The 25,620-nt window shown below is 38.0% G+C and overlaps 1 protein-coding gene and 1 pseudogene across 1 annotated transcript in view; both read right to left on the bottom strand.

Annotated features, from left to right (window-relative positions):
* Window positions 1-15,772, bottom strand: part of kif19 (kinesin family member 19) — a 62,308-nt gene extending 46,536 nt beyond the window's left edge. Inside the window, exons 1-2 of the mRNA XM_052103095.1 lie at window positions 15,466-15,772; window positions 8,546-8,626 (exon numbers count right to left, since the gene is read on the bottom strand). Of these exons, the coding sequence (XP_051959055.1) occupies window positions 8,546-8,626; window positions 15,466-15,504 (120 nt within the window). The 5' untranslated portion in view covers window positions 15,505-15,772. The remainder of the gene's footprint in view (window positions 1-8,545; window positions 8,627-15,465) is intronic.
* Window positions 15,773-18,902: 3,130 nt separating this feature from the next.
* On the bottom strand, window positions 18,903-23,515 carry LOC127626707 (dynein axonemal intermediate chain 2-like; annotated as a pseudogene).
* Window positions 23,516-25,620: the final 2,105 nt, after the last annotated feature.

The raw sequence follows: 25,620 nt of genomic DNA, 5'->3' as shown, positions 1-25,620 counted from the left end.
TATTGGTCTTGGTAAACGAGTTAACGAGACACACACTAATTGGGAGAGGTTAATAAATACCAATATGTCCAAGTTTATCACTACCACAAAACAGAAAATTAGGATTTGCAAAAGCATCCCTGACAAATTCAAATCAAGCTCTAGTTTGTTTTGTGTTCGGTAAGTGAAAGAAACTATTCCACCAATTATTAGCAATTTAATTCATTTGAAAAGATTCTAGCTATTAGATGTAGCTTTGAAGGACATGTTGACCAATGTTGCGACAGTGCTGTGCCAACGCTGGCATGATCCTACAGCCATCAGGTGGCTGGAGGTACAAAAGAGCAGGTGGCTGCTGTCTAAGCCATCTAAAACCCTTCTTGGTGAGCTCATCCTCTTAAGGTTTACTTCTCCATTAGTGTCTTCCATCAGGGGGAGAAAACGGCAGCAACATTGCAAAAAAAAAAAAAAGCATGTCTCAGTCTACCTGCTGCCATATGGTGTGTTGGCCACAAACAGATAAGAAGGTGTTTAGTATGGTTGGTTCAGCAAATCTGGCTAATTATGGATGATTGGGTGGGGTGGGGTGGGGGGGGGGTGGTGGTCAAAAGTTTCTTTAGTGTATCTGTGCTAGCAAGATATGGTCATTTGTTTGCTTAATGAAATTAGGGAGACTGGGACTAGTTGTCACACTTTTCACTACAGCGAATATTTCTCAGGGTAGGTTTGTATGTTTATAATGTCAAGAAAATGCCCTAGTCCTGTTTTAATTTAAAATCAGAAGACATGGGATACATTATATGCCATTGCCTGAAACTTGGACTTAGGATAGACCGAAATGACCGTCCAGTTGAACTACGAAGCACCTCACTGATCTCGGCCTGTATCACCTTGGTCTAATGATGGACTACTACATTAAAATAGAATCAAAGACTACCACTAAATTGCCAACAAAAGACTTCATCAGCCAGCTGACAAATGACAATGCATCTTCATATATGAACTTCTGCAGTTAATCCAGAATGGACTTCAAAGACATTAGTCATTAACATTACAGTTCTTACAAAATCTTTGTTTAAACCCTTAACACTTACTTAGTTTAATCATTTTAAACCATGACTTGCACTATACATAAATAAGAACTATTGGCATTATTTTCATGCTGTTAGCCAAAGGGGAATTGGCTCCCACAGAGAGTCTGGTTTCTCCCAAGGTAATTTTTCTCCATTAAACAACATCTTGTGGAGTTTTGTGTTCCTTGACACAGTCGCCTTCATCTTGCTCACTGGGTTTCTAAATACTATTATTATTTAATTACTTATATTTATACACACTTCATAATCATATAAAATCAAACTACACAATGATGACTCTAAGACTTTATTGATATTACAGTTTAATTTTCTGTTAATGCATGATTTTCTGTAAAGCTGCTTTGAAATGACGTATGTGTTGTGAAAATTGCTATTCAAATAAAAATGCAGCCTATTTTAGAACCATTAAGATTTTAAAATGTTTTAGATAACAGTCTCTTTGCCAAGTCATTCTTTAAAAGCATTTCTGACCAACCCTATTTTAGCAACTGTTGACGTACACCATTTCTCTGACAGTCTACGGGAGTAATGTGTGTTTGAGTAGTTTTAAGTGGAATTTTATAGAAATAGTCCACAAAATGTATATATATAAAAAAAGTTGTTGCAGGTTCACTTATCGTAGTGACACGAGGCACAGAGAGGATACACAAAGTGTATCACATAAATCTTTAGAAGAGCATACTATGGATTAAACATACTATGGATTAAACTGTGTCTGCTCTCATTCCCAAATGAACAAGCAACATTAGCAAGGACACCTACATCTGCTCCAAGGTAAATTCAATCGTTAATTCATATATGTACTGATTCAAGTCAACAACAATATATATATAGATATATTGTTTTGTCCAGCAGATATTTTATTTATAAATGTCCTGATTCTGCTGGACCTTTCTGCAGCCTTTGACACAGTCAACCATCAGATTCTGCTCTCCGCCCTCTCCTCGCTGGGTATTACAGGAACTGTGCTTGACTGGTTTAACTCCTATCTCTCAGATAAGTTCTTCAAGGTAGCCTGAAGAGGTGAGGTATCCAAGCCACATCAACTCCTTACTGGGGTACTGTGGGGATCAGTGCTTGGGCCACTTCTCTTCTCTATATACACAACATCACTGGAACCCATTATTCAGACACATGGTTTCTCATACCACTGCTAAGCCGATGATACACAACTCTACTTGTCTTTCCAGCCCAACGACACTACCGTGACTGCTCGAATCTCTGCCTGCCTGGCACACATCACCACCTGCAACTCAATCCATCCAAAACCCAACTCATGGTCTTTCCAGCCAACCCTGCTGTCGAACACAACATCACCGCGCAGCTGGGTTCGACTACAGTAACGCCGTCAAAAACTGAAATCTAGGGGTAACCATTGACGACAAACTAAATTTCACAGACCACATCTCAAAGACCGTAAGATCATGTAGATTTACACTCTACAACATCAGGAAGATAAGACCCTTCCTATCTGAACATGCCACACAACTGCTTGTCACTTGTCATAACTAGACTGGAATACTGTAACTCTCTCTTTGCAGGCCTCCCTGTATGTGCAATTAGACCTCTGCAAATGATCCAGAATGCAGCAGCACATCTGGTCTTTAATGAACCAAAGAGAGGACATGTTACACCACTCCTTGTTTCTCTCCACTGGCTACCGGTTGATGCATGTATCAAATTCAAGGCTCTGATGCTGGCATACAGAACAGTCACTGGGTCTGTTCCAACATACCTAAAATCATTTCTACAGAGCAACGTACCCACCAGAAGCCTGCGGTCGGCTAAGCAATGTCGCTTTGTTGTACCAACACAAAGAGGCACCAAAATACTTTCTCAGACTTTCAGATTCATCATACCGCAATGGTGAAATGACCTTCCCAACTCCATCCGTGAAGCAGACTCACTTTCTGTCTTCAAAAAATGACTTAAAATGCATCTTTTCCAAGAGCACTTAACTAGTCAAATAAATAATAATAATAATAATAATATCTTTGTTATGTAATATATATGTTGAGAACTGTATTGACCACAATAGTGTGTGTGTGTGTTTTGTTTTTTCTACATTACACAACCTCATTATTGTATGTTGTTACTGATTGTCTTGTTCTATCTTTCCCTATTCGTGAGGATGACTGGACAAACATAATACACAACATCTAAACCATTCTGTGTATTCTACTAATCCCTTCAGCCTTGCATAACCATTTGTATTGTTAAGTCCAAGTGCTTGAATATAAACATGGACAACTCACCTGACCATCAGTGGGCCTTAAGTCACTATAAGCCTTTCAACAATTCAAAGTAGTAGCTAACTGAATACCAGTAATCACAAAGGAAGACAGTTTTGAGCCATATACTAAATTGTGGGTAAATATAGATGACAAACTGTGTTTTGATTCTCCAATCCATCCAAGATGGCAGATAAAGTGAGACAAATGTCACATTTAAATTCATGTATGTAGTTAATATTTCATTAAATAAGGAAAAGTAGACTTTATATTAAAATGTTAGCAATCTAATTAAAGTTCTAACTCAGTAACTTATGAGGTTCCCTTTGTTATGATAAAGTAAAACATGGATTGCAAAAAAATCTGTTTTATATAACTTTTTATCAGTTTAGATTTCATCAGTAGTTTTTAATGACAATATTTAGAGACTCTATTATCTTTATTTGCTATTTTTGGTCAACTTCTAAATCAGAACACATATAAAATGTAATAAATACAATTATGTCACATATAAATACAAAAAGCATTGTTATATCGATATGTAATAAAAACACATTAAATTAACATAAATGTCAACCCAACATCTAAAAGCATGATTACAATGAGTCTAAGCTATTATTTAAATTGGGTAAATAATTATAATGATTGCCTGCAGTTGCAGAAGCAGGTAAATGAAGTAATGTCCCACTGTGCTGAAGTCTTGTGACTCAGACCCTTGAGATAAAATAGCTGACTGCACCCTCCTCATTCCACATTCACAGGACCTATTCACAACTAACACTAGGTTAGCATGGGTATTACAGCCAATGAGCTCTGAGCACTAGAACCGTCAGGCACAGGAACAGTTTTTTCATCAACCGTAAACCCTACTGTTGTCATTACTGGAAAAAAATCTAGTTTTCTTATTTAAACATCACTTGAAATGTCAAGTTTTGGGCTCACAACTCAAATAACTATGCTCCTTGAACTAATTTATATTTTATATCTTACAAATCCATAGAATTATGATTTTATGTTAATAACTCAAACGATTGAGTACAAAATTGAGGCTATAGGGAATATGTTGCGCTTTAATTATTAATTGTTGTTTTCTTGGTCAAAGAGAACTTATGGAGGCATTTAAATAGTTGTTATTAAGACTTCATAGAGGTTTTAGCTCTTTTGTATAAATTGTTGTGGAATAGTAGTTTCGTGTGTCACTATTCGAGTGATCTGGGTTTCCTTTGGTCATGTTGGACCCTGTTAACTCTAGTGCCGATATTATCAGCCGATATTAGCCTTTCACATATATATCGTATCGGCGTATATGTTTTCCGATATGCACAGATATGAAAATGTTTCTTTTCAGAACATATAATGCAGAAAACAATGACGTGGTTCTGGTAATGGTGGTTCTGCAGACAGTGCGGCGTTAAGTGGTGTCTTCACGGTAAGGTGCAAACTAGTTTGTAAAATACATACTGGAATGTTATTAAACAATGACCCCATAATTTGCCCTTTTCAATATAACTAATATAATGTTTACCCTGAACCTGACAACCATGTCACTTGTGTTTATCACATTTGTTTGTTATGTTAGCCAACTATAGTTTGTCAGTGCAGTCAGTAACGTAGCAGATTGAAAGGCAAGCATCAGAGCATCTTTTTGCAGCTCAACAGACAACGGAGCAGTGATGGATTGTATCTGTTAAGTGTTGATTTCACGCTACGTTGTTACCTAGTTGGTGAGATGCAATGCTGGAAGTCAATATATTACTCTCCGTGACAACAAGCTTATAGCTAACTAGCCAACTACGTAGCTACTTTCATACCTTGTCAGCTGATTGGAAGCTAATGTGTAAACATGTATTCACCAAACATTTTGTTCAGGATTCGCAGTTTGGTACCCACTTCAACTGAATTCCAGTAGTTGCATTTACAAAATTTAATATTTAAGTCTGGTTTTCCACCGTTTAAAGTTTCCCCTGAACTCATATAGCAACCTATATGTATAGTATTGTTTTACAACCTGCCCCTAATTGACTGGCAATATTAAAATAGTCAGCAATTGACTGATACTAAACAATACTGATGTTTATTTAGCTATTTATTTTATTTGAATTTATTCTTTATTTAAATGGTCAGCCATTGACAGATACAAAACATACAGTACTGATGTTTATTTAGCTATTTATTGTATTTTTTTTCTTTATTTTCTCAGTGTTCATTTCAAGAGTTTGTTGACCATGTATTATAATAACAATGTCAAATATTCTTTGATAAAAATATTTGTTTAAGAAAGCAGCCTTCTGAGTGCCTTTGCATAATCATATTGGTGCAAAATCGGTGCACAATACACACAGAAAAGTTCTGTATTCATTCCAGCAACTATATCGGCCACCATATCTGTCAAATATTCCCTGTTTGTGACTAAACTATTATGTTGAAATTCTTGTTTAGTTCCCTGTTCCCGTTTCCCGTGTTAGTTTTGTAGTCCTTTATATTTTCATTTTATTATTGGTTTACCCTGATAGTTTCCCTAGGTGTTTCTCGTTCCCTTGTTTTCCCTTGTGTATTTAAGCCCTTGTTTACCCTGGTTTCTTTGTCAGTCTTCACATGTGTTGTTATGTTCTGTGCTTGTTTCCCTGTGTTTTTGTTTCATTATATTATAGAGTAAATATGTTGATCTTTTGTTTCATTAAAAGCTGCAATTAGATTCTCATTCCTCGTCTTCCTTGTTACAGATAGACTGACCAAAAATGGATCTAGTGACTGTCAGGATTCTACTTAACCAAGGGGACCATCCAGTTGAGGATCATGTCCGTGAGTTTTTAGAGCTAGCTAATTTAGTGCACTATCCTGACCACTCTATGGTGGTTTTCTTCCGGACCAGTCTGAATAGTGCACTGAAGGAACAGATGCCTCCGGCTTATCCTCACTGGACACTCTGCGAATATGTCGAGAAGGCTCTGGAACTTTGCAGATCCCTTTACACAGTGGATTATGGTGGGAACCCCAGGCCAAAACCTGCATCTTCTGCTTCCTCGTCCAAGCTTTCCACGGCTCCTTGTTCCAAGCCTGCCATGGACAACCATGGAGGTCGTTACCCAGTCTCTGCCAGTGCTCCCAATCATGGAGGTTTGTTCCAAGTTGCTGCCAGCTCTCGTCGAGCCTCCCCCGGCTCTGCCTTAAATGGCTTCAAGACACGCATCCGCAGCGCCCCTGCTTCGAGTGTTTGATGAACGGCTGCCATGACAACGACAGCTGTAGGTACCGAGTGTGTGACCCTGAGAATGAGGAAACCGCTCTTTTTTTATTAAATGGGGGTGCAGCAGCCCCTTGGGCATGATGGAGTGGTCTGTGTACCACCTACTGGCTTGCAGCGGGTTTCCTCACCCCTGGGTCTCAGGGATGCTTCGAAGCTTTCCTGGGGTTCTTGCCACCTGACCGAGGGACGGAGGGTGTCAGCTTCCTGTGGGGGGGGCTATGTGCTGGTGCCGAGCGGTTGGATCTGGCTGTGGCGGAGCCGGTGTTGCTGCCGAGGTGGACATCCTCGGAGACGAGCATTTGGGGTGTGGAATCTCGGCGGCCTGTAGGAAGAATCATGCCGAGGCAGGATGTGCTGGATGGCCTCTGTCTGATTCTTGACTGTTGAGAACTGCTGTGCAAAGTCCTCATCAGTGGAAGGTTGAGCTACAGGTGGTGCTCCTGGACCACCATGGTGGACATCGCCAGCCCGAGAGCCCACACCATGACCTTAATTTCCCGCTCTCTAAAGAAAGAAAGCCGTGACCACAATGTTGCCATGGTCATGTTCTCGCAATGAAAACATGAACCATTCACAAACGCTGTCTCAGCGTGCCTATATACCAAACACGTGAGACAGCGATTGTGGCCATCAGAGGCGGAGAGATAACGACCGCATTTAGGAACTGAGCATAAACGGAATCTTGAAAAAGACGCTTTCCATCAGCACTACTCTTTTAGAGAAAATAGACACTTTATTCTCTTAAGTGTGGCTGCTGAAGCACCCAGGGGCGTTCTCTGCACTTAACTGTGCGAGAAAGGGAGAACCCACTGTAATGCGCCGTATATCCAGCCGTTTTACATGTTTGACAGAGGTGAATGGAACACAATTGGATACACTCTACAGTGCTCGGCTCTGAAGAACAAATCTGAATGAGTGGTTGCACTCCTTTTATACCCATATGTCCGGGGGAGTGGCATGCAAATTTCACTCGCCAATTCTCATTGGCCTTTTCTGAAATATCAGAGCTGTTTGAGGCTCCCAAGTTCGACCCCTAGTGTCACTACATCGACACAACTTCGAGTGAGTGACAGATAGGCCATTTCTTTATAAGTCTGATCGCAAACTATCACATTGCAGATTCAGTGTGCTAAAACATCAACCTCCACCAGCCCACCATCACCAGTTGAGTCCCGTCCTGCACAGGGGTAGGCTCCTCGCCCATGCCTCCTGGTTCAGAGTACAACTTCAGACCGCTAGATGGGGCTTATGCCAAAGAGAGACATTACATAACTCTTTTATATTCATAAAATAAATGTAATTAAAACTTTACTCAAATCTGCGAGTCTTCCAGATAGAACAGAATATCTCTGAAAACAGCGCTACATTTACAATTTCTGCTTGAGGATACATAGATAATTTACTTCTAAGTGCCTCAAACAAAACAGCTAATATATTTCAAAGACTTGATGCCACTAACCCAGCAAACTTTGGCAAATCTAGTAATTCGTTTTTCCTCAAAAGTGCTTATTGTATCAGTCCAGTACCTTGTAAACATGACATGGTTTCCAGGAAGATCTGATAAATAAAAGTACACAAACCAGTTAACAGCTTAAGCATTCCTCTCAGTATATTGTGAGCACTGGACTTAATGAAGGAATGCTTTATTCAGAGCTTGGCTGATTTAAAATGGCTATAGATGAGAGCTGAGTCACCTGCCTGGCCCTCACACTGAAAAAACACGGATCCACCAGATGGATGTAAATGCAATCTACACTCATATAACACAAACTAAATCTAGTATAAGTACACAAAATGCGCTCAATACAGATTGTTAAAACAAATACAGTATAAGAAACACTGTGCGTACACAATTTGTACACAGGCACAGAGTGGGTGCTGAATACCTAGACTAAAAGGTATTTTCTCCATCTCCATCTCTCTATGCCACACACACACACACACACACACACACACACACACACACTATAAGTGATATAGCTGGCTCCTCTGACCTGGTCATCCACTTTGTGGGCTATTATAGCGGCTCCTTCCTCCAGTTCAGCATCACTCAAAGGGCGAACCCGCAGGGCCACCTGGAAAAGTCAAATCTAGTCAGTTTTATTTGTATAGTCATTTTCACAATGCATAACATTTTAAAGCAGCTTTGCAGGAAATATTGCCTTAACGCTCCTATCGAGCAAGCAAACAGCAACTGTGGCAAGGATGAAATCAGCTGAAAAAGGTAATACAATGCCCCAAAAAGCATCTGGACACTTAAGACACACTTTAAAATGCATGTCATAACATTCGATAGCAACATATCAAACTAAGTGGCATTTCTTTTCTGAATTCATATAACCAAGAAAAATGACATTGTGACCTGTTGATTACAAGTATTAGATTAAAAGTAACAAAAGAAAATTAATTTTAGTTGTAGCATTATTTGTTTGAAAATGGTACATGGTTTGATATTTTGTTATCTAGTGCAACTACATTCATACAATCTTAAGAGTGGATTAAAAGTCTACATACTTTATAGGGCCACTGTATAAAGTGGCAACCTTCACCAGACCAATTCTCAGAACTTAATTTAGAAAGAAAACCATATACACTCATACACAGCACTTCATTAGGAACACCTGTACACCTACTTCTTCATGCAATTATCTAATCAGACAATCGTGTGGCAGCAGTGCGATGCATAAAATCAGGCAGATACGAGTCAGAGGCTTCAGTTAATTTTCACATCAATCATCAGAATGGGGAAATAAATGTGATCTCAGTGATTTCGACCGTGGCATGATTGTTGGTGCCAGATGGGTTACTTTGAGTATTTATGTAACTGCCGATCTCCTGAGATTTTCACACACAACAGTCTCTAAAGTTTACTCAGAATGGTGCCAAAAACAAGAAACGTCCAGTAAGTGGCAATTCTGCAAAGAAAAATACCTTGTTGATGAGAGAGGTCAGTTTCTTTCTTCATCAAAACAAAATGTAAGATTTTTAGGGTTTCATTTCAGGCCTCCTTTAAACAAGGCAAGTGATTGTACTCCATTTTTTTGACGGTCCAAAATGCATATTTAGTGTGCATCAAAATAATCCACACGACTTCAGAATTCAAGCTGCAAGTTGCAGTTAGTGAAACCAAGTACGAGAGCGTTTTCTGAGATTTACAGGATTTACCAGTGAGATCAATGGTACAGGTGATATCACACAGAAGAGAAGCTTCACAAACTGAAGAAGAGATAACGGGCAAAACAACAGGGTAAACACTAAACAGATATCGACTAAGATCAAGAGCAAATACAGACAGGTGAATAAACACTGCATGAGAGCAGCACGGTCAAACTAGAGTCCTTTGTGTGAGACTTACATTTACATTTATGCATTTGGCAGACGCTTTTATCCAAAGCGACTTACAGTGCCCTTATTACAGGGACAATCCCCAGCATTACATCCCCAAATCTACAGCAAAGACAATTCAACTTTTGTACAGCGCTTCTTCTCTTGTAAACAATGACACGCTTTCTGCCGCCTCCTCCATGCGTGAACTTCCAACAAGCTTTCATCATCCCTCTCATGAGCGCACGTCACAGAGATGTATGGAAGCAAACATTTGTAGTTCAAAAGTATATAAGTATTGTTTTGTTTCTAAAAATAATCAATCGTTTGTGTTCAGAACAACTTTATTTGTCGACTGGAGTCGTGTGGATTATTTTTAATCAATGGGTTGGCCACTAATCGCAGGGTTGGTGGTTCAATTCCCAGCCCACATGACTCCACATGCCCAAGTGTCCTTGGGCAAGACACTGAACCCCAAGTTGCTCCCAATTGCAGGCTAGCACCTTGCATGGCAGCTCTGCTGTTATTGGTGTGTGAATGGGTGAATGAGACACAGTGTAAAGCACTTTGAATACGACTAAGGTTAAAAAGACAAACATGTTGACACTCAAGGAGATATACAAAGTAAGTGATAAACATTCAATTTATTAAGTAATATCGATAAATTAGTTTGTTACCACATTACATGATATTAAAGCTTTTTTAATAAACGCCTGCAGAAACAGGGGTATAAAACATTATAATCTCTTTTGATAATCGTACACCTGAAGCACAAATGCTAGCGCTGCAGTATTCTTGATCAGTTGGGTTGCTAATGTTGGACATGTTTTTAAAATATCAATTGGTATTACTAGTTAGCCATGACATAAAGTATGATGCCCAAAGGCATAGGGTGTCTTATTAATTGTGAAACTGTGTTTTCTTAATGGCATGAATAACACTGAAGGCCTAAACTTTAAATGCACGGCCCGCCACTTCGCTGTTGCTTGCGTGCTTGAAAAATGTATGACATAATATAACAAATATTTAAGATTCCACACAATGTGATCAGTAATCAAATAAGAACATTTGTGACATTAACTGTATTAACTCATTATGTACAAAAGTACAGGTTTTCTTTCATTAAAGCGCTTTCAAAAGATGCTTTGTGAAAATTCACATGCAAGATCTTTCACATGCGGGTTTTGCAAAAAAAATTCACTCAAATTGTTATGCTGATTATATCATTTGAAATAAAAAATAAACAATTAAAATAGAAAAATGCAAAATAGAAACATTTTCACAAGTGGACTCCAAATAGCACTCCATGTCAAAAAGATTGCCGACCCCTGATGAATACTCTTGTGAAAAAATGTACCCCAAAGTTGATTTCTCTGCCTTGTTGGATGTTCATTCAGCAATATCTTGCTTTATTATTATTATTATTATTATTATTATTATTATTATACAAAATACAGCCTCGAAAAGTTACATCACTGTCCCACATTTAAACTACCTTAAGCACTTGAATAATGTCTTACAGTGAAAGAAGAGAAAGAGAACTTAAACTGCCCCGGTGAATTATTCAGAGGGGGGCAAAAGATCAGTAGAAACCAGTATTAAGCTCCACAAGAATCTAAATATAACAAGTGTAGCCTGTCAGACTGAAATATGTCCTGGGGTTTTAAATAGACAGTCTCTCTGGGAATAAAATGTAGATTTACAACAGACAACATTACTAGTCACTAGCTCAGTAAAATAACATAAAAAAATAATATATATATATAGCTATACCAATAAATAGGTATATACTTTTACCGGCTGATCATATATATATATTAAATAGATAATATATGCTATATTAGCATATATAACATATATTATAGCATATACACAGCAAAATTGGTATAGATTTTAGATTATAGATATATACAGCAGACAACTTAGCTGAACACATTCTGTAAATACATTTATACACACAAAACGTTTCAGAATGTAGATAGTATTTTGACTATAAATGTTGGATTATGTGCATTGTGATTGTGTGTACTCCATGTACAGTTTATGGTTGAATTCAGTCTATAACTCTTATAACAAAAGAGCACATTGAATGCAGATAATATATAAACTATATTAAAATACATATATGTACAATTTATGCTGAACACAGGCTAAAAACTATAACACAATGCCATATAGAATGCAGACTAATATATATGTATTAGTCTGCATTCTATATGGAATTGATGTATATATATATATATATATATATATATATATATATATATATATATATATATATATAGGGGAGACTGGCCATAGGGAGAACTGGGACTTTTCCTGGTGGGCCAGCCATGAAACGGGGCCAAACGGTTGGCGATAAGCTGAAACGGGCCGCCGCGTTATGCCGAACGGTCTGCACCGAAAGGACAGGGACAACCCACTACCACCCACCGCTTAACAACTTTTGGCCGGTTTCTATGTAAAACCAAGGGCTGATTTCTCTTCCCAGTCTGACCCTGTATATATATATATATATATATATATATATATATATATATATATATATATATAAACCGATCGGACACAACATTAAAACGAACTGCCCGATATTGTGTAGGTCCTACTCGTGCCGCAGAAACAGTGCCAACCTGCATCTCAGAATAGCATTCTGGGATGATATTCTTCTCACCACAATTGTACAGAACGGTTATCCGAGTTACTGTAGACTTTGTCAGTTCAAACTGGTCTGGCCATTCTCTGTTGACCTCTCATCACTTCAGTCTATTATTATAGACTTCAGAGGATGAACTGATGCCAACTCCAACCATAAGACATGGGATACTTCATGTGCCATTGTCTGAACCTTGGACTTAAGATGGACCACACCGAACCTCAACGAAATTACCGGCCAGGTTGAACTGTGATGCACCTCACTGATCTCTGCCTGCATCACCTCAGTCTATTGATGGACTACACACTTGAAATGGAATACATAGACCTTCAATTGCCAACAAAAGCCAACAATTCATACAAAATCTATGTTTAAACACTGACCATTAACACTTACTTAACACTTTAATAATTTTAAACCATGACTTGCATTGCACTATACATAAGTAATATTGGCATTATATACATGTTGTCAGGAGTTACAGAAATACTCACACTAGCCTGTCTGGCGCCAACATTCAAGCCACGGTTCAAATCAATGAGATTTTTCCCCATTCTGATGGTTGATGTGATCATTAACTGAAGCTCCTGACCTGTATCGGCCTGATGTTACGCACTGCACTGCTGCCACATGATTGGCTGATTAGATAATCGCATTGATGATTGTTGGTGCCAGAATTCTGGTTTGAGTATTTCTGTGACTTCTGATCTCCTGGAATTTTCAAGCACAACAGTCTCTAGAATTTAGTCCGAATGGTGCCAAAAATAAAGAAACATCCAGTGAGCGGCAGTTCTGTGGATGGAAATGCCTTGTTGATGAGCGAGATCAACAGAGACTGGTCAGATTGGTGCAAACTGACAAAGTCTATGGTAACTCAGATAACCAGTCTTTACAATTGTTGTAAAATGGACATCATCCCAGAATGCTATTCTCAGATGCGTGTTGATGCTGTTTTGGCCGCCACGAGAGGGACCTACACAATATTAGGCAGGTGGTTTTAATCTTGTGGCTGATTGGTGTACAGTATATATATATATATATATACATACACATACACTAGCAGCCAAAAGTTTGGAATAATGTACAGATTTAGCTGTTTTGAAAGGAAATTGGTACTTTAATTCACCAAAGCGGCATTCAATTGATCACAAAATATAGTCAGGATATTACTGATGTAAATAACCGTATAATCACTATTTAAAAAAAAAAGTAATTTTGATCAAATCTAGACAGGTCCCATTTCCAGCAGCCATCACTCCACATCAAACACAGTTGAAAGCTGTTTGGTTCGTTAAATGAAGCTTGACATTGTCTTTGTTTTTGATTTGCCACAGTATGCAATAGACCATTAGGTCAGAAATGGCAAAAATGAAACAGTTTTCTCAAGAAACTCATCAGTCAATCATTGTTTTGAGGAATGAAGGCTATACGATGCTTGAAATTGCCAAACACTTAAGATTTCATACAAAGGTGTAAACTAAAGTCTTCAAAGACAAAGGCCAACTGGCTCTAACAAGGACAGAAAGAGATGTGGAAGGCCAGATGTACAACTAAACAAGAGGATAAGAACATCAGAGTCTGTAGTTTGAGAAATAGACGCCTCAAATGTCCTCAGCTGATAGCTTCATTGAATTCTACCCGCTCAACACCAGTTTCATGTACAACGGTAAAGAGAAGACTCAGGGGTGCAGGTCTTATGGGAAGAATTTCAAAGAAAAAGCCACTTTTGAAACTGAAAACAAAAAGAAGGTTAGAGTGGGCAAAGAAACACAGACATTGGACAAAAGGTAATTGGAAAAGAGTGTTATGGATCTTAACCCCATTGAGCTTTTGTGGGATCAGCTAGACTGTAAGGTGCATCTGGACAAAGGAGTATCTGGACACACTGCCAGCTTGAATGCCAAGGATCTGCAAAGCTGTCATTGCTGACGTGGAGGATTTTTTGATGAGAACTCAGACGAAGTTTAAGCAGTTCTGAACGTTTTTCTTTTTTAAATTTGTAATAGTAATTTTCACGTTAATAATGTCCTGACTATACATTGTGATATTTTGAATAAAAGTACCATTTTCTTTCAAGCAAAATCTGTAAATTATTCATAAATTTTGGCTGCTAGTGTGTACACACACACACACACACACACACACTACCGGTCAAATCTTTTGAAACACTTGACTGAAATTTTTCTCATGATCTTAAAAATATTTTGATCAGAAGGCATATGCTTAAATGTTTGAAATAAATTTTAGTAGACAAAAATATAATTGTGCCAACATATAGAGAAAATGTCAAGAGTACATGTCTGCAAATTCTAGGCAAAGGGTGCTAAAATATAACAAAGTTTTTATTTATTTTGGATTTTGTTTAGTAACAACATAATTCCCATAGTTCCATTTATGTTATTCCATAGTTTTGACGACTTTACTATTATTCTAAAATGTGAAATATATAATATATATATATATATATATATATATATATATATATATATATATATATATATATATATATATATATATATATTATATATATATAAAGGATGAATAAGTGTTTCAAAACGTTTGACCAGTAGTGTATATATACACACTGTATTACACATACATACACTTTATAGCTAGACAGAGTAGCATAGGTGCATTAGTATGTAAATAATGTATAGGCTTTGTGTGTTTGACAACACACATAAATGTATAGTTATTGTCTCAATACAGTCTATAAACTCTAATAACACAAGTGCATTTAAATGCATATAATAAATAAACTATATATTTGAAAATAGTCTAAAAAGTTATACAGTTGCATACGAAGGTAAATAATATAGGCTATGCATATTTAACAGATATGGGCTGAAGTCTATACATTCTAATAGGTTAACAAAGTTCATGCAGACATGATAGTGAGAGAGTTTTAAGAGAATAATAATAATTCACTCGACTTACAGTCAGCTGATGGTCCTTTGATTCTCCTGTGTCCTTCATCGTAATGTTTTGCGGGACCTTTCAAAGGTTATTTGTGAACTAAAACATGCGCGTTTCATGAAGAATGCACAACATACGTGATGCTATCATGATTTGTGAAACAAAACGCGACGCATCCGTGACAGCCGCGACGCAGAAGGCGCTAAATTCACCTGCACTCTCTAATATTAGAAACACACTGTGCGATCAAAACACGATCTCTAAGCCCGTAGAGTCAGGTCCATGTCTGAGCACGACGTGAGTTTCTCTCCGCCCACAGTAAACCTGCGAGCGTGTGTGAGTGTATGTGTGTGTGTGTTGTTGTGTTTCTGATATCCCTAGAGATCAGCAAAAGTGAAGTGCGCACTGAGAAGCGTCATTTACGTCGGCTGATGCTTCACATCCAGGTGGGAAGAGACTGTCACACTCAGTGACACTCAATGGACTGGGGTTAACAGTGACACCTGCTGGTTAAGCCTTGTTCTGCAGCTTTGATATGACGTCTCCACAGAGTTCTGAGTCTGACTCACGTCATCATAAAACATTTGGATGTAATATTTATATTTATTTAAAGACTATAATAATTTAAATTATAAAAAATAAGTATTTTTATAATAAATTAAAATTACAATAAATAAATGGTTTACATTTAAACACCAGATCGTCTAGCCAATTAAAATGTATAAACATATTTTCTTTATGCCTTGAATACATGTGAGTGTACACATCTTAATCATTATTTTAAATAATAAGAAAAAAACCTATGGTTAACCTTTGAGCGACCTTACAGGCATTTTTGTTAATGCCAACGGCATACATTTTGCCAAAGGTGTGTATGTTTGGTGGAATTTTGATATTTCAACCTCAGTTCCTATAATACATCTATAATACACTGTGTACTGAAAATAGTTACACTCAGGACCTTAAGGACAAAAATACCCCCATTGAAACCCATTAAAACTGTAATATTTGATCACAGTGCCATTAAAGCATAAAACCATGAATTCTATGATATCATGCTTTCATTCTGGAGCCCTGATTTCAAAATGTAATTTTTTTCATATTTTCCACCATTGCACCATTTTTCTCTTGTTTAGCCTATGGAGCAAATACATGCCTTTTTCCTATTTTCTGTTTGCTGTATTATAGAACACTGCAGGGCAATTGATTAAATGATGCAGCTAAAATTGTGTGGATGTGTTGGTATGGATGTCAGAGTGTGTTTTTATGTGTGTATTGAGAAATGTGTGTGTGTGTGCGTGCGTGTGTGTGTGTGTGTGTGTGTGTGTGTGTGTGTGTGTGTGTGTGTGTGTGTGTGTGTGTGTGTGTGTGTGTGTGTGAAACAAAAGTGGCGTTATGTAAACAAACGGGCATATAAAGGATTAAAATCCTGAAAACGTATGAATATTTGGTATTTATGATCAGGACTGATGTTGGTTAAAAAATCAAAGTCAGTTTGTATATATATATATATATATATATCATGTTAAAAGATTATGCCAAACTACTTAAAGTTTTAAAATAATAATAATAATAATAATAATACAAATTTAAAAAACGCACAAAAATTTGTGTCACGTCAGTGATTGAAGCATTGATGTGGCATATAGTAGCATTTAATAAACTTATTATAATATAATTTTCCAGTAAAGAGCATATATGAAATATGAGTGAAAGTCCAGAAAAAATGAAATAAAAATGCTAAATGTATTTTTTTTTTTTGTATTAAAGTCTACATTATGTTGCCTAACATATGGAAAACATATCTGCAGTTCCATTCATTTCTTAAAGTCAACATAAAATCAAAATTACACCATTTACCTTATTGCACCGTCACAGTCATATTGTTATTTAAGAAAATAAATTAATAGTTTATCTTCATAATCTTTCATCAGAGTGTAATAACTTGCTCAGCATCTGATAGGACTTTTTTAACCCCTCCCCTACAATCGGCACAACACAATCAATTCCTGATGGATAAAATCAAGTCCTGCCTGAGAGTAAAACATTCATTCTTTAATACTTCATAATAAGGAAGTAAAACTATTTGCAAACATTTCATGTTGACTTTAAGCATGACAGCAGCTGTGTTGGCAATCTACAGTGCAATTTCTCTTCTTGTAAAGGATGTGATGTCATTAGTTTCATGCTCCTCTTGGAAATCTTTCTCTTCACACACTCTTTTTCCTACAGGTGACAAGAAACAACAAATAATCTTAGAAAGAATCCAATGTTTATGGCACAGACTGACAAATTGATCTGGCGGAATGTGTGTTAAAAGCAACCCTAATTATAACCCCTCTTTAATTCAAAATAACCTAGCCACTTGATAGGACCAAAGCCATTAATGCCATCACCCATGCTGATAGTCATGCGGCCTCAAATAATGGCTCCTAACCAATCATAAATGAACATAAACCATTCTGGGTACAAACAAAGTAGACTTTACTGATATTTGTTTCTTTGTCTTTGACAATAGAACACTTTCATACCAGCTCTTAGGGCTATATATTGAGCTCGGGACCCTTATCTTATTGCAGCAACAGTCCTATCATGGGGTCCAATTTGTTAAAGCTCCACAAAGGGGGGCAATTCTCTTTGACAGGCTGTTCTTAAAAGCACACATGACAACAGCCATCTAAACACACATATACGCGCACAAGCATCTTTAATGCTGACTGAAACCAGGTTTTCAGAATCAATTAATGTCAAACCTGAGAAGTATAGCAGTTAAAGATTGCTAAAACATCAGAATACTAAGTGTAAAACTCAAGGATAAATTCACTAAGACGGAAGGCAAATTGCACTAGTTTCCTATCTATAAAAAGCCTAATTTACTTATAAAGAAAGCTGAGTTTTCAGTTTCATAAAGCCTTCATTTTCCAAAATATGTGGTATTAGACATGGCCTTCATTTTTAAAACTCAAGGCACAGTGCTATTTCAGCGCATTTAACACCTGGTTAAACTGGATTGTGCGTTGTAAGTGAATACAAAAAAAAACTCACCAAAGGGCACAACTGTTTAGCAAATTTCCCCCAATAAACATCCTAACACTGTAAGCAAAACATCTGTTGAGGATGTGCACAATTCATATTCCCTGACCCTTTCTCTCTTTTTCTCCCTGTTCCTCTCATTCTTCTTCTCGACTTCTCTCTCTCTCTGCTCTGGCCACCAATTCCTCCACACTTTCCTCCCCGTCTCCCTCTTTCTCCTTGTTTTCTCTGCTCTGCCCGGAGTGACTGCGTTCCATCAGACATATCTCTTTGTGCCGAGATCAATGCCTAGCAGTGAGATGACAAGGAGAGACCAGCTCAGACAAGAGCAGAGAACCAACAGCCACGTTTCCACTATCAGGCCAAATGAGGGCGTGCTAGTGCATGGCAGGGCCAGCTGCATTACCATTGTCACTTCTGGGGCTTCATCGTGCCTCCTCAATGTCAACGGCCCATACATTTTTCCTTGGGACAAAGAAGGCCAGCTGTGGATTGAGGCGGGGTCAATGGTTGGAGATTCACTGAGTCAGGTCTCGATTTCCACAAAGCAAAGACCAAAATAAGCAAAGAAACAGCAGCTTCAGTCTCCACCATGTACATTATGAGGCCTAGCTAGTCTTTAGAATCTGATAACTCAGCTTGAGCTTCCCTCTAACGTGTAAAAATGGGCGGGGTGTATGATACTGGCTCCAGAACAGTGCATAAGAGTGTGTTTTAGGGAAATGCAGAGGGGCTATTGGCCCGATGATGGGAATGCAGATAGATTTTGGTCTCATGACTCGAGGTCCAAAGCTATTGGCCCCGGCTGACCAGTTGATAGCCCTGGCTCGCACTAGCACAATAGTGGAAACGCAGCTAGTCATGGCAGTTTACAGTTATATCCTTAAACTCGATAGACCCGCCGGCAGGTCCAAAGGAGAGTATAGAGTGCTATATCGCGAAAAAAGTTTACACTTAAAACTTTAAAGTCTCCATATATATAAGTCTGGCAAGTGAGGTATCATTAAAAATCATAGAATCTTAGAGATAACAATCTCTTCTGTATTTATGCTACTTCAAATAACAAAAGAAGGCCTTAAAGCATTATCATTGAAAATTAGCACTACGCAGAGGTAATGGGGTAGAAATATTTCTATAAAAATAAAAGTCCTTCACATAGCATATCAATGGACAAGTCATATATCAAATGAAAGCTCTCACTCTCAGGAGTGACTTTACAGTTAACTTTGTTGCCCTAATACTACAGATTTTCAAAAGAATCACAAAGTGAAATATGATTTCTGTAAGACATCAAATATAAACATCTCTTTATGCTCTAATAACTGCTGCTGTAAGCCTCAATTAGGAAACAAAAAAATGTATATCTACGTTTAGATGTTCTCTAAAAAAATTTGCCATTGTTTAAAAAAAAATCCTGTGATATATCTTAGATGTTCAGAACAAAATATGCCATCCAGAAGGAAAAGCATCCAAAAAAATAATCTTGTCCAGGTTAAGATATTCAATAAAACAACAAGGATTGTGCTTGAACTGAAAATTAGACTGAATGACTACAGACGAGCACATCTGTGAGGGCTAAAATGTGTTACATTTCATGTACACCTACATTTCAGATCTTTATATTGTGATGGAATGTGATTGAGAAAAAAAATCTTTTTTTTCTAGTGCTTTCTGCCACCTAGTGGAATAAAATGAGACTTTTCAAAGTGTGGTAACAGAAACTAGAATTACATCCAAAGAATTACAAAGTTAGGACAACACATTTTTGTTTTCTGTTTTTCATAAGATCATAAATACTATTTATGAATAACTGGAGTTTTATATTTTATTTATATGGGAAGTTCTCTGCAATTAGTCCATAGTATGTGTGAATGGTGAGTTTGAGTCCCTGCTCAACTGGGAGTGTTTCTGAATGACGGTCAGAACAAGAGTGTAAAATGATCATGTTTTACAAATATATTACTATTTTTTGTTCAAAACACTTTCCTAACATAATAGGTGAACCTCAAGGAATATATTAAAATAATAAAAAGGGCATTTCTTAACCCCTTTTAAACGTTTCTCTGGCATGCTCTCGTGATTATCTAAAACAAATATGATGACGTATGACACTGTAGAGTCTACTTCATTCATTTCAAAATGAGAAAAATTTAAGAACTTAAAATAGACCCCAAAATTAAAACAAGGATATTCAGACCCATCCCAATTAATGAGCCAAAACGTTTTACTATACAATCTGTGCTTGCCCCCAACTGACTAATTATACATTTTTGTGAGGCCATGCATTTCTGATCCATCTCAATGAGTGCTATGAAATATTTAGTTTATTTCTTTGTTTTTAGACTGCTGTGTCAATGCACACAAACCTGACCCTCTGTAGAAGCTGAGAAGGTGTCATTGCCCATTTTAGACTGGATCGTATAGATTACTTTGTAGACAGGATCTCTATGGCTGTGCTTGATGGTGGACATCTCTACTGGCTGGCTGGCTGCCTTTCCGAGTGTCCCAATAAGCTGGAAATGGGGGTAGAAACATGATGGTCATGCATAATACACATACATTTGCATATTACTTTATTCTAAAAGTTTTAAGAATCTCACCAGAAATGTACCTGAAGACATCTACAGATACCATTCTAAACTATGTATTATTTTTAGCATTGCATTCAATGCCAAAGACCATTAGTCTGGCCATTAGACCATTAGACTGTAAGGCCTTCAGCATGTCTGAGCTCAAAAAAGGAAATCAAAGAGCCAAATCTGCCTTACATAACAGATGCCTTTCAGACAAGGATAAGTTTTCCATTAACGTTTTTTTCCATTAACAGTTAATATACTGAGAACTAAAACTTGGGATTGAGGTCAATCTAATTACACCACTGAAAGTGTTCATGAGAGTTTTGAAGGAAGTCTATTCCATTCATGATCAAGAAAAGCTATGGTAGTTGGAATAGGTGATACATTTTGTATCCATAGAGGTCCTCAGGTGATCAAACTCACGGATTTGTCTGTTGTAGCTTACCCCAACGAGAATGTGAGGGTCTTTGGGGTTGTCCTCCAGACAAAGAATTGGAGACACTGGTTTCAGATTCATCTCAGGCTTATTGGGGTTTTCCAAATTTAGGAAAAACATGTCAATATTGTTGTCCTTACAAAAGAAAAAGAGTGTGCTGTATGATATAATACAGAGCCATAAATATCCCAACATGAATGTTTTATTGAATATCAAAGCTTTATGGTATACCAATGTCCCATATGTATGAGTCGAAGCTCATGCCTTTAGGTGCTCTCTGAAACTCCAGTGAAGAGTAGGCAACAGCGAGTTGTGTCAATTACAAAAACAGAACACTTCAAAACAACATATACAAATACTAGAATGTTGGTCGGTTTTGGAATTGACCCAAGGTGAAAAGGCCATGTCCTTAATCGACCAATCAAACAGTTGTTGGCTGATGCTGATAATTTCAAAATGACCAAATATCGGCCGATTATTTGGCCTGGCCAATATATATCAATTTACTAACCTGAAGAAATTGATGGTCTTAGCTGATGGCTGTTTCCTCCACCATCTCCTCACATTCAAAATACTCCTGGTATATGTCAATAGCATTGTTCTGCTTGATACAGTGTTACATGAGCTTAAGTGGAGAGGAAGACACGATGAGTCAGAATCCAAATCACTTCATGAAATCTGCTAAGAACACCTTCATCATGAATGAAAATACTACGATAACATTTATGGGTTATGGTTGTAGGCACTCGTGCCAGCAATCCGCATAATGTGTTCTGATAGTGCTCATCCTTCTCCACTTTCTTTCTGTAGTGAATGGTCGCTTCCTTATCTTCTGGATTGAGATCTTTGGGCCAACCTCCCTCCACTTGGTTTATTCCTTGCGACTCTGATTCAAAGCGCTCTGAATTCACCAGAACAGGTCGAAAATTTCATATGAAATCCAACAATGATTGACACAAATTCTATCATTTACTCACCTTCATGCCATCTAAGATGTGCATGACTTTCTTTCTTATGCTGAACACAAACAATTTTTTGAAGAATATCTCAGCTAAGTCCATACAATGCAAGTGGATGGTGACCAAAACTTTGAAGCTCTGAAAAGATTCTTGTGGTTCAATCCACATCTTCTAAAGTGATCCATTAATTTTTGGGTAAGGACACACCAAAATATAACCCCTTTTTTCACAATAAATCTTGACATCTGCAGTCTCCTTGGTGATCATGATTTCAAGCTTGATTACACTTCTTAGCACCATTGAGCGCTCTGTGCATGGGTCAAGCGCTAGGAAGTGTAATATATCTTATGGATTACTTTTATGCTGCCTTTAAGTGCTTTTTTGGGCTTTAAAGTTTTGGTCATCATTCACTTGCATTATATTGACCCACAGAGCTGAGATATTCTTCAAAACGTTGCTTGTGTTCTGGAGAAGATAGAAAGTCTTACTCAACTGGGATGGCATGAGGGTGAGTAAATGATGAGAAGTTTGTCATTTTTGGGTGATTTGAAAACTGAAAATTGTCAAATGTGAATATAACATGGGGTCCAAGAGTCTGTGACCAAGAGTGAAAAGTTTAGTGTTAATAGCTGGGAAAAAACAGTCATATAATGTAACCTTGCTGTTATTTGTTACTATTTTAAATGCTGGTCTCCCTTCATGTTCAGACATTTCCTGGATGCACCGTATGGCTACATCACATGGTCCCTCTCTATAAAGTTGGCAGCCAGTGAAGAGTCAGGCAGGATGTCCACATGTACACAATCTCCACTGTGAATGCTTAAGGTTAGACAAAGACTATAAAAAGTGTCTATGTTCTAAAATGGCTGCTTTTGAAAAATCAAAGTGATGCCAGAATTACATTTTGCAGTGATTAGAAAACAATAAATAAATACAAAATATATGTATGATATAAATAACAAATACAAAATAATATATAATAAAATAATAATATATAGACGAAGAATTGTTGCTATAACATGATGAAAACGCTTTTTTATTATTATTATTTTTCAACAGTACGTCATCTCACGACTAAGCCAATAAAATGCACTGATCACTGGACTGTCTGCTCAGTAAATACTAAGAGACTGAACCTTCAGTAGTTATGTAAACTGCATCAACATACACATATTTTATTTACTATTAAAATGGCCAAAAAGCAGCACACCATCATACGGTCTTAACAGAAAACGACACACTATCATTGTAAGCTGTAGACCAACCAAAAGTTGTGTTGTTGTTGTGAGGACTTTCAAGTTCTCTACATAGTAACAAATTGTAGGCAACATTCCAAAGCCAGTGTCAGTATTTGACAGACATCCGTTTAGTATTAAACTCTTTAAAACCTCAGACATTTAAACATTCAGGCATTTTAGTTGTTTAATTTCTTGATTGTGTGCGGGTTGTTTCGGTGTATTTACGGTTTTTAGCGTTTCACTGGTCTGCGGTGTAGTATGACCCTCGGTATGCCCCGTACCTGGGGCCGTAGAAAATGATCTGTGTGGTGTCATGGAAACAGTTCAGTTCAGTAAATATGCCAGCAGGCTAAAGACATGCTGTTGTCTGTGCTCATTTATAGTACAAATTACGACATGGTGTCAGAAGTGTTTAATGTTAAAACCAAATGCAGGCTGAGGGCGCAGCAGTCAGTGTGGTGGCTGGGACTGGGCGCTCAAATCACAAGAATGGTGGCCCAGTGTGAGGTGTGTGCAAAAAACCAACCACTTCACCCAGAACCAATGATACCCTCAGAGCTGCCACAGCAGCCCTGGCAGAAAGTAGGAGCTGATATGTTTTATTGGGAAAATGACTCTTACTTATTGTTAGTAGACTACTATTCTCGATACATTGAAGTAATTAAAACCCCAATAACCACATCAGCAGGAGTTATCAATGGTTTTAAATCCATTTTTGCTATACATGGGGTTCCTGAAGTACTAATAACTGATAATGGCCCTCAGTTTTATTCAGGCACTTTCTCCTCATTTGCCATGGACTATGATTTCAGACATGTGACCAGCAGCCCATACTTTGCACAGAGCAATGGAGAGGCAGAGAGGGCTGTGAAGACTGTCAAGGGCCTATTGAAGAAAAATGCTGACCCATACAGGGCTCTGTTGGCCTACAGAGTCACACCGCTGCATCACGGACAATCGCCAGCAGAACTCCTGATGGGCAGGAGACTGCGCTCACCATTGCCAGTCTCACCTGTTCAACTCAAACCTAAATGGCCAAACAGGAAGGCCTTTGCAGACAAGGACAAACAACTGAAACACACACAGACAGTTGACTTTAATCACAGACACAAAGTTACTGTGAGACCGGAGCTAAAAGCAGGTCAGCGAGTCTGGATCACAAATACAAAAGAATCGGCCACAGTGATTAGAAAATCAGACACTCCCCGCTCATATGTAGTGGAAACGGACTCAGAAGAGGTGAGGAGAAACAAAGCACACCTCAGACCCCTCCCAGAGACACAAGCCCCACCACCAGCCGTGGAGGATACGGAACAGGCAGCAGGGCCAGAAGAAGGGGAAGGGGAGGGGGGAAGGATACAGAGGGCCCACCTAAGGAGAGAGGTGAAAGCCCCCGAGTGGCTTAAAGACTTTGTAACATAATATTCAGCATCTAGAGTCAAGCATAATTGACAGTGCTATGTTTAGGTTTAATCTGTCTGATATCTTTGGTTCAGGTTTAATATTTCCAACAAACTAGGTGACCTACAGTTAAGGCAGTTCTGCCAGTGTAAACATTTATTTAAGTTTTATCACTACTTTGGGGGAAGGGGAGATGTAGTATGACCCTCGGTATGCCCCGTACCTGGGGCCGTAGAAAATGATCTGTGTGTTCTCATGGAAACAGTTCAGTTCAGTAAATATGCCAGCAGGCTAAAGACATGCTGTTGTCTGTGTTCATTTATAGTACAAATTACGACATGCGGGAGTACCGCATCCTAGCAACACCGGCGGCGTGGGTGACGTCATATTGCCTGATGATTGCTTTTTTAATTGCAAAAATGTAAATAATACAAGTACAACAAACAAGGCACCAGCACCTGACAAATTTACGTTACGTCTGAACAGCTCCAAAAAAGGGGCGTAAACTCCAACTCGGGAGCCCCAAAACTAAC

Source organism: Xyrauchen texanus, chromosome 33 (genome assembly GCF_025860055.1).
Source record: "Xyrauchen texanus isolate HMW12.3.18 chromosome 33, RBS_HiC_50CHRs, whole genome shotgun sequence".
NCBI lineage: Eukaryota > Metazoa > Chordata > Actinopteri > Cypriniformes > Catostomidae > Xyrauchen > Xyrauchen texanus.
The sequence above is the reverse complement of the archived record's forward strand: the minus strand, read 5'-3'. Positions and strand labels throughout refer to the sequence as shown.